Source organism: Staurois parvus, unplaced genomic scaffold, assembly GCF_062004578.1.
Source record: "Staurois parvus isolate SC_StPar_1 unplaced genomic scaffold, SC_StPar_1.0 ptg000086l, whole genome shotgun sequence".
Lineage (NCBI taxonomy): Eukaryota > Metazoa > Chordata > Amphibia > Anura > Ranidae > Staurois > Staurois parvus.
The window spans coordinates 5,642,922-5,659,255 of record NW_028317882.1 but is presented as its reverse complement, the minus strand read 5'-3'; the positions used below and the strand labels follow the sequence as shown (position 1 = coordinate 5,659,255).

General features: G+C 41.9%; 1 protein-coding gene across 1 annotated transcript in view; it reads right to left on the bottom strand.

Moving 5' to 3' along the window:
• Nucleotides 1-2,331: 2,331 nt before the first annotated feature.
• The window catches only part of LIN54 (lin-54 DREAM MuvB core complex component), a 71,010-nt gene continuing 57,007 nt past the window's right edge, over nucleotides 2,332-16,334 (bottom strand). The window contains exon 14 of the mRNA XM_089669997.1: nucleotides 2,332-10,246. Within this exon, the coding sequence (XP_089526123.1) occupies nucleotides 10,045-10,246 (202 nt within the window). The 3' untranslated portion in view covers nucleotides 2,332-10,044. The remainder of the gene's footprint in view (nucleotides 10,247-16,334) is intronic.

The following is a 16,334-nucleotide window of genomic DNA, read 5'->3' as shown; positions in this document are numbered from 1 at the left end:
AACCTTTCTTTGGTTTTGAAACCAAGGTTTTGAATCATGACCAATAATGGAGATGTAGCGTCCTGTTATATTTATTTTTGTTTATTTCAGGTACTTATATAGCGTTGTGAATTTATGTAGTGCTTTTTACATATATAGTACATTCACATAAGTCCCTAACCCTCAAGAGGTGTACATTCTAAGGTCCCTAATTCACAGTCATACATACACATACTAGGGCCAATTTAGATAGGAGCCAATTCTCCTACCAACATGTCTTTGGAGTGTGGAAGGAAACCGGAGTACCTGGAGAAAACCCACACAAGCACAGGGAGAACATACAAACTCCAGGCAGGTGATGCCATGGTTGGGATTTGCATCAGCAACCCTAGTATTGTTAGGCGGAAGTGCCCGCATTCTAAAATAGAACACTACAAGTCAATAAGAAGTGTTATAATGAAAATATGTCTTCCATGTCATGACTAGAAATGTTTGTGATTATGATATGTAATATTAACAGATAAATGTAAGAGGATTAATCCATGTAAAATTATCAATGCCAAAATAATGATACTGCATTTCTGTTACAGGAAATGACCTAAGAGTAACTGTTAAAGGAAGAAAACTCAAAAATTTCTAAACCTTTCAGATGATAATACATTTTCCAAGAAGGAAATTTATTCTGGAAGAAGCTTTGCAACAAGAATTTCATTCATCATTGTTTTTGTTGTTCTTTTTATGTTCAATAAAGTTATTTTAACTTTACAGAGCGCTAAAAGAAGACAAGACATCTCAAGGCATCTCATAGAGGAAGAACGTATAAAACAATTGACTTTTTGACTACTGATGAAATAATTCATTCATCAGATATATTGTTTTTTTTTTGTGTGTACATTTTATTTTGACATAATATGTTTACCATATTAAGATGAGATCAGTTTTCACATGAACATTTGCAATCACACCCTATGTACTTTCAGAAGTGAAGAGGTTAAACTTTTGTTACAACAGAGTCACTCTTAGTTAGAACATCTGTTGTTAATTAAGCTAGCGATAAGTTTTTCTAAGGTACATATAGAAAAACTTAGGCAAGCTTTACATTGTTATATGTATGTTTTTTTAAAAAAAAAATCATTCGATATACATGTATGGATTGAAGCTAGGGAACATATGTTATGTTTAAATGTCAATAAGGTAATTTGAAAAATGTATGGATTTTAGAACTGTGTGCTACACACATTTTGGAGGGAAAATATGAAACATCTATTTTTTAAGTGCCATATTTTAAAGTATTGTACTATAATGTTACAGTTATACATTTATTAAGGGGATGAATTATTTGGTAAAAGGAAAATAATAAGGGTAAAAATATTTTTATGTGATACATAACAAAAGGTTTATCAAAGAATTTGTTTTCCCATTATAGAATCAAATTAAAGATATGTGCAGATCAATTATCTTAAGATCCAAAAACGCATGAATGGATACGAAAGTGACGAGAATGTGTATAAATGGATTAAGATAAGGAAAATGATTAAGATTCGATAAAATCGATCATTTTGAGAGGGAAATGTTAGAAGCTTTCCTTAACCTAATATCTTCTTATTAACAGTACTAACATAAGTATGAATGAGTTGGATCTTAATAGAATAATTGAGTTATTATATTTATATTTGTTCTAGATTGGGAAAAGTAAGTAATTAGACTTCATAGTCTGTGAACATATATCTTGGGTTTTTCCTTTACATTCAAGCCACATATGAGAGCAATTAGCTATACCTTCCCCCATCCTCCCCCATCTATGTAAGAGATAAAGTTACACTCAGACTTTGAGAGAAGCAATTATCTTAGTAGAACTACAAGAGAATACCAACCCACTTTTAGGTTGGTGGGGGCTGGATTGCTCTTTTGGTAGCAGAACAAAGGTTTGAGTCTGTCTCACTCTATAGCAGCCTTGATGCGACAGACATACACACACACATACACACACATATACATATATACAATCTTATTATCAAGAACTTACCTATATTTTTTGGACATTATTTAAACATTCTGTATGCCAATATTTTATTTCTAATTTTATGCAACGTTATTATTAAACCATCTTTTTGAGTTTATACAAGCAGTTGAAGGACTTTCTATCTGAACATTTCTCACCAATACAAGTTAATAAAATATCGAGACAATACGATATTTTACACTAGGGAAAGGTATTATTGGGCACTCTTGACTTTCTACTGGCTATGGCTTGTGTATTTAGCCATCTGCAGTGTCACAATCTCTTTTATTTTGTTCTATAAACAGATGACACTGTAGTGAAGACATACATACTGAAACGAAGAAAAGCAATACAGAATAGTATAAATGTTTATTTTTTTTCTGTGATTTCTTTGTACAATATAGAAAGTTATTTTTTCAATAGTCCTAGTAAATATAAACTTTGTCTGTTATTCTACCTTCAGATGTACACAGAACTAGAAAAAGACAAAGGGATTGTTAAATATAAGCAGAATACACATTGCCATCCAATTAATTTGTTCAGAAGTTTTTAAGTAGGGGTACAAAAAAAGGTTCATTTTACAGTAAGATCAAGTTTAACAACTTTGAAATCCATCACTCAACTCTATTTTGGGGGCAATTTATGAAAATTTGCAAAAAATAGTGGAGCTGTTGCCCACTCACCACTTGAATCTCACCACTGTACACTCAACCTTTCATAAAACAACCCTTTTGGATGTCTTTCATTATAAAGGAAATCAGTGACATACAGCCATTACATGTTATTGTGTAATTTCAGAAACTAATCTGAGCCTTTCAACACAAATCTGAAGATCTCATGAACATAAGACACACCACTCTAGAGGTTGTGAATGCAGATAATTTAATTAGATCACACATCACTGACTGATCCTTTTATACTCCCCTTGCAGATTTTAAACTATACCTTTGGGAGCAATGTCCTGAGTACAGAATTAAAGTGGAACTAGATGCAAACAAAAGTTTACATTTTGAAGGTCAGACCACCCACAAAGTCAATTTACGTCTACTATTGCTGGATTTATTTCAACACTGAACAACTTCTGCCTCTCATTTTCCATCTTAGAATACCATCCTTCCTTTTAAATTTTCCAAAAAATTAATTTTCAGTATGTACAAATTAGAAATCCAGGCGAGAAGGTAGTGTCCCCCACCCCTAACCACCATAGTGGCCTTGGTAGGTATGTTCACCTGGGAACTCAAGGACAGATCTCACCATCATAATGCCAGAGGAATGAGAAACCATTAGGTAGTCTAAAAAATCCAGTGGAATATTGATTTGATTGGACAGACACCTTACAGGACATTGAACGATATATTATAGAAAAATAAACTAGTGTTCTTTACTATCCTGGTCCTAAAGCCCAATGAAACAGTTCTCAATTTTCCTCAGGGACCATGAGCATTGGTTATTGGAGCACTGTGCAGGGGGCATGTCTGGCGGCTGCCCGAGATTTAGATTGCTATTCTCTGTGTGAAAGGGGTTTAAATCTCCAGTGTGCTGCTACTGCACAGGTTTTTAACATAACCTGCAGTAATAAAACATAACAAAAAAAAATGACTGACAGGCTTTAAGCTTGTAGGCAGCCTGACAGCACCACCATGATAAAAACATAGATTCAGTTGGGATTTCAAAAACAGAAAAAGTAGAACTCCACTGAAAATATTTTTAAAAACGGACAGCTTAAATCCCTACACTATCCAAGATTTTAATTATCATTTGGATCACTGTTGGAGATATTTCCTCCACTTTGTCACAGAGACCACCACCATCACTGACAGAATTTCCCTCAACAGGATAGATCGACACATACCCGCCAAATCTTCTGTCTTGCTAACCTCCTGCTTAAGGCAGAAAGTGAGAAATCCTTCTAAATAGGGATGCAGATGGCAAAAAAATCCTTAAAGCGGAGCTCCAAGCAAAAGGGGAAGTTCCACTTTAAGGATTGGTCCCCTGCTCCTCGATAAGAATTGGCACATTTGCGGAGCGGGTACCCGAAATTGCTCCCACTTCCGCTGCGATCGCCTAGGCCTGAGGTCTCCAGCCTGGGGGTCAGATGTGGCCCTGTGCTTGCTTTTATTCGGCCCTTGGGCTACTATTTCATCCACTGATACCAACAATGGGGCAAAATTCCCTCCACTGACACCATTTATGGGGCACAATTCCTCAAAAGGACTCCAACGATAGGCTGCCATTCCTCCCACTGACACGAAAGAAGGGGCATGGTTTATTCCCACTGACGTCAGGACCTTTTTTATTCCCAACACCCACAGTCTGGACCCCTAAAGTCTGAAGGACAGTAAACTGACCCTTTGTTTAGGAAGTTTGGGGACCCGTGGTCTAGGCAATCAGAAGCGGAAGTTGTCCTCTTCCCGTAGTCTTCTGGGACACGTGACAGGTACTAGAACAGGGGTGGGCGAACTGCGGCTCTCCAGCTGTTGCAGGACTACAGGTTCCATCATGCCTCTGCAAAAACTGTCAGTTTTGTAATGTTGCAATGCCTCATGGGAAATGTAGTTCCAAAACAGCTGGAGAGCTGCAGTTTGCCCACCCCTGTCCTAGAAGACTATGGGACCATTCACAAAGTGCAACACTACTCATGCATGTGCAGTGAGCACCTGGCAGTGAGGCCACAAGCTGTCACAGCTGGATGCCCACACTGAAGATGCTGGCGCCGGGAACACAGGGCGGCCGTTGAAACTGGCTGTGAGGGGACACACTGCTGGATTGAGGGACAGGTAAGTGTCCTTTTTTTAAAAGTCAGCAGATACAATTTTTTTAGCTGTTGACTTTTTTTTTTTTAAATTTTCACTGGAACTCCGCTTTAAGGCTTGGTTCACACTAGCCCGACTCCAAAGTCGTGCAACTTTAGAGTCAGACTTTGATATGACTTTGATGTGACTTTTTATATTCTTTGGCATTGAAGTCATATCAAATTCAAACCAAAGTACTGCAGGAACCTTTTCTAAAGTCGAACTGACTTGTGTAGTATCAGTTAAGATGGCCCTCATAAGGAAACACTGAAGTTCACATATCATCTGACCTGGGGTTTCACAAGTCAGATCCTATGTTGCAGCAGTGTGAACCGAGCCTAAGTGTTGTTTACACCCTTCCACGCTCTATCAAGAATGCAAATAAAAATAAAGTTTTGGTTTAGAGTTCTAGTTTTACTAACCATTTACTGATTAAAAAATATTTTATTCTTGGAACTAGAAGAGAAGCAGAGCTTCAGATCCTCTTAAAGCATCTAAGAGTAAACTGAACCATATGCTAGCCAATCACTGTCCAAAATAGGTCACAATTAGACCTACATTGGTCATTATCTTGTGTATGAAGAGCATAACACCAAATCACTGTACATCCTTACAAAAGTTCTCTGGGTGTCTAACATCCACATTTGACAGATTTGGCCACATACAGCTAACTCTTGTAAAGACTTACCAGCCCCATACATTGTCTTGTTCTGTAATATAGTCATCGGAGTTATAACAACAACTTTACTGGTCTGTTCTTACTGCAGCCCATTGCCAAAATCTTCAGTCAGCTGCATTTAGTTCCACTCTATGTAACACTGGCATAGTAAAGCTAACATTAGAACTATTGTTTAAAACCTATGGGAAGTATTGTTTGCACCTTCAATTTATAAGTCAAAGACTCTTTATACATAATCTACAAGTGTCATTTAAAATTCACATTTTCTTGCACGTATAAATACACATCACAAAAAAGGTGCCATACTGGGTTTAAGCACTACACTATTTACAACACTATTAGCTTTTGCTCTACAAAACAAATACACAAATAGTGAAATCTTTTGCAATCTACACAAACTAATTTACATTTATACATAGTTACTTGACCGAATGTGGACAGTCACAGAGTTAATGCTATGCACACTTAGTTATCTCACAGACAGAGAGATCATTTACTTCCACTAGTCAGTTCCCTTTTTACTCTTATAAAGTTGATTTTGAGATCAGAAGCAGAAGGACAGAGATGATGACTTTTGTGAACAAAAAAAATCCCCTTTTTGGCAGAAGTATGCTAAGTGCTCACTTTTATGAAGAAAAAAAACCAGAACAAAACAAAATAAAGCCTCTATGTTTCTACTGTATACAAAAATTACTGTTACATAATATCAATTTGAAATGTAAAACTGTGTAAGTCAGTTGAGATACAGCTAAAGATGCTGGGGACAAGATTAAGCAAATACCTGCAGTCATACTTCACATTGTAATACAATGAATACAGGTTTAGCATTAGGACATCACAATCTATAGGATAGATAAGTAGGATGCAAGCTGCTAACATTTAAAATGTGTCAAAAATTCTTAATTCAGAGTATTAAGTCAGAGTGAGTGTAAGGTGTCATTTAGACTCGTGTACTAAAACTTGAGCTTAACAATCACAGGGGGACTTAAGCTTTGCTGATTGCAGAGCTAAAAGGTATGACTCAATGATGGGTGTTTTGGACCTCTGCAATGAGATCAATGCTTTCCACAGAGGGCAGCATCCCACTCTGCAGCTTCTAGCAGAGGACAGGTTTTTCTACTCAGACTGTGGCTGCTTTAGAAAGAAAATGAACTGTAACAGATTGAACACCTTTTGTTTTGATGCACTTGGAAAGTATTTAGCCAATTTGAACTGAAGGTGTAGTTGGGCTTTATTGCATGTTTTCTGTTTACCCTGTTTTTCTATGTTTCATTTTCTGAATTGTCATACAATGAACGTACACACAACCTTTAGTGAAGAAGGGAACTTTACCTTAAAAAATGCTACCAGCAAAGCCTTTTTTGCAGAATAGTTGTTGTACATGTCTCCTGCATTAAAATCCTTTAACCTGCCTGCAATATTGCATACTGAGCCTTACATGTGCAGCTCACAGTGTACAATCACAGTGCGCATGCGTGGGAGTTATGTCATCCCAGGCCATTCAATAAAGATGGCTGAAGATAGAGAAACAGAAGGTCAGGCAAGAATTTCGGCAGTGACGAGGGAGCTTGTGGACATCACATCTCTGGAGTGGAGGTAAGTAAAGTGGAATTTAATTACTTTTTAACCAGATACAATAATATAAATTCAACTTTAAATAGAACCGAACCCAAACCTTTTTATTTTAGTATGAAAAAAGTTGGGTGGGGATAGGGCCTCTGTTTACTGCTCTGTGTTCACTTTGTGGTAAAACCTACCTCACATTCTGAACAAAAGACAGTGGCTACCAAGAAAGAACTAAAAGGGGCACTTACAGCAATGGTTAAAAGGTAGGATCTGTGTCAAATTTCTACTGTTGACTGTGTCTCCACTAGAAAGATAATCCTACCAACAATTGTCACTAGGACACCGCCTCTACAGGGAACCAGATAGCAATAAAAACCTATAGAGGGGTTCAAACCTTCCTTTCTACTCTATCCAAACCAACAAAAAAGATGGAGTACACTTAAAGAATTCTACATGTAGTTTCTTGAACAGGCCACCACTTTTAAGAAACAGAACAAAGGCTTACATTACCTTTACAACTAAGTATATTAACTCAAATAGAAAAGCATGACAGTGCTATAGCTTTATTGAAATAAATGGATGAGATTCAGTAAGTAAGAAAACCTCTGTTGTTATTTCAAAACAATCTGAAGAAAAGGATCCGTTAAATTTAGAGTCAAAGGAGTTAAAACATAAAATCATATCTAACAGATGGCTGCTTTACCAAGATATCCTGCCCCAGTGCAGACCATCTCAAACTATTGCAAGTTAACATGATAATCCCTCCAAAACAGTGTAGACATAATAGAACTGTGATGCTGAGGTAAATGGATACCATTAATACAGCCTGTATTAGTGATAATCACAGTATTAAAAATTACATTCAGAGAGAAAAACAAAATAAGCTAGCTTTATGGGGGAGGAGATAAAATTTGGATGTTAAGAAAGGATCCAATCTCAAAAACGGAATTACCCCCACCCTCAATAGTCATATAAAGGAAACAAGCATGCAGGTGTCAGTGGTCTACCCAACTGGCTAGTATCTCTGCATAGAACAGGAGAAGACAAGTTACTGATCTGTACATTTATAACCATACAGCTTTTTTTTGTAATAGCGGCAGTTGTGGAAATGCATTCTGTGGTGGGTAAGGGTCCTTTCAGATTTCGATGGTTTTCCAAGAACTGTTGAAATGGGTAAATGTTTATGTGATATCTATTAGTAACATTATGCAGTGGTGACAACAAACCAAACTTACTGTGCATTGTATATATTTTGTGAGTTTTCTTAGGATGTTAACCAAACCCAAATCACCACAGGATGAATGCTTCTGTATGAAATGCCCCAACGGAAAATCTGTATCTTACCTTTAGGACTGAAACAATCAATCTTACCACCTGGGTAAACCATTGGGGTTTAAATACAACAGGGATTGATTTAGTAAAACTGGAGAGTGCAAAATCTGGTGCAGCTCTGCACAGAAACCAAGCAGCTTCCAGGTTTTTTTTTTTTGACAAAGTTTAATTGAACAAGCCAAAGTTAGATGCGGATTGACTACCATGCACAGCCGCACTAGTTTTACTAAATCAACCCCAATATGTCTTCACCTAGCTCCTTTTTAAAGCTTATACTTGGGGTATCAAAAATAGTGAAAATATGTCAATTCAACCTTAAAGCGGAGCTCCACCCAAAAGGGGAAGTTCCGTTTTAAAGACTGGTCCCCCACTCCCCATTAAGGATTGGCACCTTTGGGAAGCGGGTACTCGAAATTGACAGGTACCCACTCCCACTGCGATCACCTAGGTGTTCAGAAGCGGAAGTTGTCCTCCCTCCTTCCTTGCCCGTAGTCTTCTGGGACATGTGACAGGACCCAGAAGACTTTGGGACCACTCAGAATGCGCAGCGCTATTCACGCATTTACAGTGGGCACCCAGCTGTGAAGCCGGAAGCTGTCACAGCTGGGTGCCCACATTGAAGATGCTGGAGGGGAGGACACTGCGGGACCAAGGGACAGGTGAGTGGCTGTTTTTTTAAAAGTCAGCAGCTACAGTTTTTGTAGCTGTTGACTTTTTATTTTCAACATAACTGGAACTCAGCTTTAAACGATATCTAAGATATTTTAACATCATGGAAATGAAATATTATTCTTAGGTTGATGTTAATGGATTTTGGATACATTTCTCCTCAAACGATACAGAAGAATAATTGGGGATGACAACTTTAAGTCATGTAAAACTATGAAACTAACTCCATAAAAACCACCAGCCTAAAATCATGCTCCCATATTATAGCTTACATAATCCCAATATAAATATGAAAATATAACAAGCATTATGTATTATTAAGAGCACAGAAGGCACAATGCATATATTTCAAAAACAATATATTCTGCAAGATAGTATTATATTGCTCCTGGCACTAGATTTAGCTAACACTAGATAAGGGTGAGTCATAGTTATATCCACTTCTCTATACAGTTCCACTTTAGTACACTTCAAATGAAAACAGTGCCTGGTACAGTTATCTACATCCATGCTATTCTCTACCTAATCAGACATAAACATTCCTGACACTTTCCACCAGTCTTCATAATGTATTCTATGACCTGATGTTTATTACAAAGATTATCCATTGATTACAAAGATCACAGCAATGCACTCCACATTTCCATTCTATCAGACCAAAAACTGCTTCCAGGTACACACATTTGAACTAAAAAAAACCCACTTGTTCAAACTAGAAAAATGAGAGTTGGTATAGGAGTTTGAGAATTACACTAAAAAGGATTCACCACTGGGTGTCGTCAATAATTTAGGGGTGACAGATGGGTGCAATATTTAAAATAATAGGTTTACCATAAAATCTCACTTTGTTGCAAAACACATTGAAAATTGCCACATACAAAACACACAGGAATTCTGGCACATATATGGATGGTAATTGAAGACTTCAGAATTGTGTGGCAGTGTATTCTTTGTACATTATCTTGTAGACCTCTCTTCTGTGCAGTCACAATTTCTGATCACTCATGCTAGTCAGTCAGCCACACTTAACAAGTCATCGTACAAGGGTCACTTTTTGCTTTTCCTGCAGAGTTGATGACCCTCATTAGGCAACGTCCAAACTCTTCTAGGATCATCCTCTCTGTGGCAGCTTGGGATTTTGAGAGCTTTTCTCCCTGCTCAGCCTGGGCAAGAAGGCATTCGCATGTGGCTTCAGCAACTTCTCTTGTGACAAAAGTAAACGGCAGCCTTAAAAATGATTGAAACCACATATAAGTCATACATTTTACAACATTAAAAACAAAGTAAATCTCAGCCAGCTGAAAAATGCTAAATAAAGCAGCTTAATAGTCTCTAGATGTGGTAGCTGCATTAGTTTTCTTTTATCAGGCTATTTACCTTTATTTTTGCCTGGTGATCCTGTCAGTAACGCATTTTTTTTAAGATATAAATAGAACACCTTTAATGGAATATTTAAAGTGGTTGTAAAGGCTATTTTTTTTTCTATCTTAATGCATTTTCTGCTTCCCCCCCCCCCAAATACTTACATGAGCCTGATTGTGATCCAACGCTGCTCTCTCTCTCCCTCCTCATTAGGCTCAGTAAAAGTAGTGGGATCCATTGGATCCTGATGCGGTCAATCAAATCCAATGACGAGGGTATGGGGGGTGGGGCTAAGCCACACTGTATCAATAGACGCATACAGTGCATCTCGGGATCAAGCTGATATAGGACAGGCAGAAATAGGACTATTTGCTCAACAGGAGGTTGTCTAACTATCTTACACGACAGTGCAGCAAAGCTAATACTGGGGACAGACCTGTGGTAAATACCCGAGAAGCTGGAGAGAGGTTGACGGATAGTGTCACAAACTGGTAGTAAAAGGGTCCAACAGCTAACCATAGGAATTGCTGATGTGCTGGAAAGATGAGAAAATGGGTAAGCATTTTTGATGTCCACAGAGACCAGAAAGGTGAAGGGAGGCAATGAAAGATTTGGTAGATTTGATTGGGAATTTTTTTTTACCAGAATGAAGACAGAGCCAAGATATGGCAAATGCCCCCTTTGGATTTGAGAACAGTGAACAAAATTGAGTAAAACCCCAAAACCGCTCTGCCACAAGGACTAGGGCAATGAAACTTTGATTCAGAACATCCAAGAAAGTTTAATGGAGTAGTGATAGTCTGTGCAGTAAAATAAGAAAGTTGGTTATGAGAAACAGAGAAGGGGGAAGAGAGCAGCTAAGGTTTCTCCTGCACCCAAGTGTCTGTGATGCAAGCTATTCAAGCATCTACCAAGGTCAACAAACTAACCAAGGTCCCCCTACCTTGAAATGTGAGGGAGCACCTTCATTCAGAGGAAGGTTGCTTGAGGATTTCGCAGACTTTGAGTACCAGGTCTTACGGGTAGATAGGGAGCCAAGCATAGAGGGTCTCACTGGGGAGTTGAGGGTATAGAGAAACAAAAGAGATTTTTTTTTTTTTTTTAACAGTCAGACAGAGAAGACGTTGCAGTCTTTTCTTTTGGTTTCTTCCACTGAGGAAAATGGGTACTCCTAGTAGTAACCTTGATATTATCAAGGGCCAATCCGAAATAACACTGTCCCCCAGATCAATTGCTTCTTGCAGAAAGGTCCTACAGCTTAGCACCGACATGACATACATTTCAGTTTTGATGATTTGTTGGAAACCAGAAGTCTCACCGCTTTCTCATGTAACAGTACAGCCATCTGCTCCATGTGTTCAATAAGCAAACAATCAACCACAGCAGTGGCGAGATCTCTTTTCAGCGATATTGCCCAGTCAGACATGGTTTTACAAATTAAGGTCACAACCAAGACAGGGTGAAGGGCAGGACCAAAAAGAACTAGAAAGAGCTTACAACTGCTTACTGGTTGGGTCTTAAGGCAGGCGCATCCTCCACTGGAATCGTAACAGGGGTGTGGATATTTTTGAAAAAAAACTAATTTTTCAAGGGACTAAACTGGTGTCCCAATCTACTTGCCCAGATTTTTTTTTTTTGTAACCAAAACCGTATTTAAATCGGAGGTGATATCAGGAATGTTTTAAAAACAAAAGGGCTTTTATGGTGACTCAAACAACGCAATGTTAAAAATATTAAATGTTTATCTCCTCCTCCCCTCCCTCTCTCCAGCACCGCACCCAGGGACTAGCAGGAAGCAGAGAGACCTTGCAGTGTAATGAGCACTGATTGGCTACTTGTCAGGAAAGGGGAGTTGTCGGGCTGATCTTTTATCCCTTTCGCTGCCAGAGCCGTTTTTGCGTTTTTTGCACAAGATTAAAAAATCATTTTAGCCCTGAATATTACACAAAACCCCCAAACATGATATATTTTCTGAAATCAGAGACCCTAGAGAATAAAACAGTGGTAGTTTAAATTATTTATGTTGCATGATATTACCGCAAAATTTCAGTAAAAAATATAAGTTGGTTAATTTCAGGGCACAAAAAAGCAATAAATTACCTATTTTTTGTAACATATAAAAGATGAGGTTGCAGCGAGTAAATAGACATCCAACTTATAAAACCTTAAATTTGTGCGCACTCGTGAAATGGCGACGAACTTCAGAACCCTATATTTTCTATAGGTGACGCTTTTAAAGCCCCTTCTAGGTCATCAGTATAGTGTTACGGAGGAGGTCAGCTGCTAGAATTATTGCTCTCATTCTGGCGTATGGGCAATAGGTAACATGAGTATCGCAATCAATGTTTTCATGCATAGGCGCCCCAGCACGCGCTTTTATGTTTGCACATGGTTATATGTAGGGGGGGCAGGGGAATGTTATGTGCTTGGGTGTATCTTCAGTTTTTTTACAATTAAAAAAATTACTTTCTTTTTTTACTTAATTCTTTTTTCCCATCACATAGGGGACAATGTTCCCTATGTGAGGATTTTTTGGTGACAGGTTCTCTTTATTGAAACATCCAAGTTCTAAAAGACCCTGGATGTCTTCCGTGAATGCAATGCAGTGCACATCTTTCCCGGGCCTCAAGGGGGACCCGGGAGCGACATCATAATGTCACTTCCGGGTCAGGACAAGAAGGGGAGGGTAGTCTGCTCCCTCCCCTCTAGTCACTCGCGGTGAGCTGGTCCTGGGCCCACAGATGGGTAAGCAGAGCCTGGGAGAAAGTGGGCAGGGGGACCTTCACATGGGAGGGCGGGGGGGCAGAGAGGATGGCACTGTGTGGAAGTATTCGGGCGGCAGCGCTGCCACCCAAATGTTGCCACCGCACAGCCCCATCCAATCCGGTGGAGGTGAGCCTGCCACGCGGCCTACAACACCCACAGACACAGGGCCCTACAACACCTACAGACGCCGTACCCTACAGCACCCACAGGCGCTGGCCCACAACACCCATGGACGCCGGGCCCTACAACACCTACCGACGCCTAGCCTATAGCAACTACAGACGCCAGGCCCTACAGCACCTACAGACGCCTTGCCCTACAGCACCTCCAGACGCCGTGCCCTACAGCACCTCCAGACGCCTTGCCTTACAGCACCTACAGACACCGGCCCACAGCACCTACAGATGCCGTGCCCTACAGCACCTCCAGACGCCTTGCCTTACAGCACCTACAGACGCCGGCCTACAGCACCCACAGACCGCCACGACTAGCCAGCAGTTGACCCAGCTGCCCACCACTATCCCTCTCCTCCCACAGATGAACCTGGCCTACGAGACCCGACTCAACCTCTGCCACTGTGCGTTAGACTCTCCGCATCAATGTGAAACCTTTCACTTCCCTCAATTGACCAGCACTCCGCTCACCCTCCTAATATGCCACATGCACTCCTCCTCTTCGTACTCCATTCCCAAAATCTCCTCCCTCTACCCCCCTACTCCCCCAAAACAACTATACATCGCACCCTCACTACTTCCATCTCCCCACTACGGCTCTCACCACCTCCTCCTGATACTCCACTCTCCCACCGACCCACACGCCACCACTAATAGACCCACACGCCCTTCCCACTCCCATGCCACCTTTCTCACCCTTCTTCTTCTCCTAACCGCCGGGGACATCTCCCTAAACCCTGGCCCCTCCCCACCTCACTAGGCACCCTCCTACTTCCTCAAACCGCCACAACCCCCTCAACCTTATACCTGTCCCCCTCCTCCCCGCATCCACCCCTCCACTCTCGGTTGCACTCCTGAATGCCCGCAACAAGCAACAATGCAACAAGCTCACCGCCATCCATAAACTCTTTATCTCCCACTCCCTCAACCTCCTAGCGGTCACGGAAACCTGGATCCAAGCCACTGACTCCACCTCCCCTGCGGCACTCTCCTATGGAGGTCTCGTCTGGTCCCATTCACCCAGACCAAGTGGTCATAGAGGTGGTGGGGTCGGCCTTCTCCTCCTTCGAGGCCCACTGCATCCGGCTCTTCTCTCCCACCCCTCTGAGGATTACAGTAATCTATCGGCCTCCTGGACCCGTACCCCGCTTCCTAAACGACTTTTCCGCCTGGCTACCCTTCTTCCTCTCCTCTGAACTACCCACCATCATCCTTGGTGACTTCAATATCCCTATCAACGTCAACAGCCCAGCTACATCCCAACTCCTCCACTTAAGCTCTTCTTTTGCACTCACACAGTGCACACAGTCCTCCACCCACACCGACAGGAACACCCTGGACCTCGTTTTCTCTCACCTCTGCACCCTCCACAACCTCAAAACACCCCTTTCCCTCTCTCTGACCACAACCTCATTATGTTCTCCGTCTTACCCATCCTCTAACACCTCCCCCCCAAACGTCAAACCATCACCAGCCGTAACCTCCGCAACCTGAACCCGGCCCCTCTCCACTCTGCAGCTGACCGTCTGTACGACAGTATCCTTCCACTGTCATGCCCTGACCTGGCCACTACTGCGTATAACGACTCGCTGTCAGCTGCCTTAGACTCCTTAGGACCCCTAACCACACGCAGCATTAGACCCCAACCGCTTCAACCCTGGCAGAACGACCACACTAAAAATCTTAAACGACGCAGTCGCACGCTGGAGCGATTATGCCGCAAAACCAGATCCTCTCGAGCGTTCTCCCTCTACAAATCCACCTTCCTCACCTACACCTCCTCCCTCCACACCGCCAAACAAGCCTACTTCGTAACCCTCATCAACACCCTCTCCACCTGTCCTCGCTGGCTCTTCTCCACTTTCCACTCCCTACTCTCTCCCCCCCCCCACCTCCACCCAGTACCTCACTCACCGCCCACGAGATTGCCAATCATTTCCAAAACAAGATCGACGCAATCCGTAAAGACATCGCCAATGCTCAATCTACCTCCCCACCTAGCCTCCCTCCCACGATAACCCCCTCAACTCTCCCCTCCTCTGACCTTGCAACCGCCCTGCCCCCAACCACGCTTAGCATCCCTCACACTATAACCTCCCCAACACTCCGTTCCCTCAGCCTCGCTACCACTGAGGAGGTCATTAAGGTGTTCTCAGAAGCCCGCCTCACCACTTGCCCCCTTGACCCTGTCCCCACACAACTCCTCCGGTCACCCTCCTCCTCCATCCTACGCTCCCTCACCCACATCTTCAATCTCTCCCTCTCTACTGGCGCATTCCCCTCCCCCCTAAAGCACGCGCACATCACCCCCATACTCAAAAAACCCTCCCTGGACCCCACCGACCTGAACAATCTTAGACCTATCTCCCTGCTGCCATTTACATCCAAGATCCTTGAGCGCTTAAGTCTACAATCGCCTAAACTCCCACCTCACTGACAAAAAACTCCTCGATCCACTACAGTCTGGCTTCCGTCCCCTACACTTCACTGAAATCGCCCTACTCAAAATCATTAATGACCTGCTAACCGCCAAAGCTAATGGCCACTACTCAGTCCTCCTACTCCTCGACCTCTCTGCGGCCTTCGACACAGTTGACCACCCCTTCCTCCTTAATAAACTACACTCCCTTGGCATCAGAGACTCCGCTCTCTCCTGGCTCTCCTCCTATCTATCCCAACGCTCCATCAGTGTTACCTATAATGCTACCACCTCTCCCTCTCTCCCGGGTCCCCCAAGGCTCTGTCCTCGGGCCCCTTCTCTTCTCCATCTACACCTCCTCCCTCGGCAAACTGATACACTCCCACGGCTTCAACTATCACCTCTACGCCGATGACACGCAAATTTACCTCTCCACCTCTCACCTCACCCCTTCAGTCTCCGCCCGTATCACTCACCTACTGAACGACATATCAGACTGGATGTTGCTCCATTTCCTCAAATTGAACCTTTCCAAAACCGAGCTCCTAATTTTCCCCCCTGTCTGCCCCCCCCATCCTCTCCATCACGACCAACA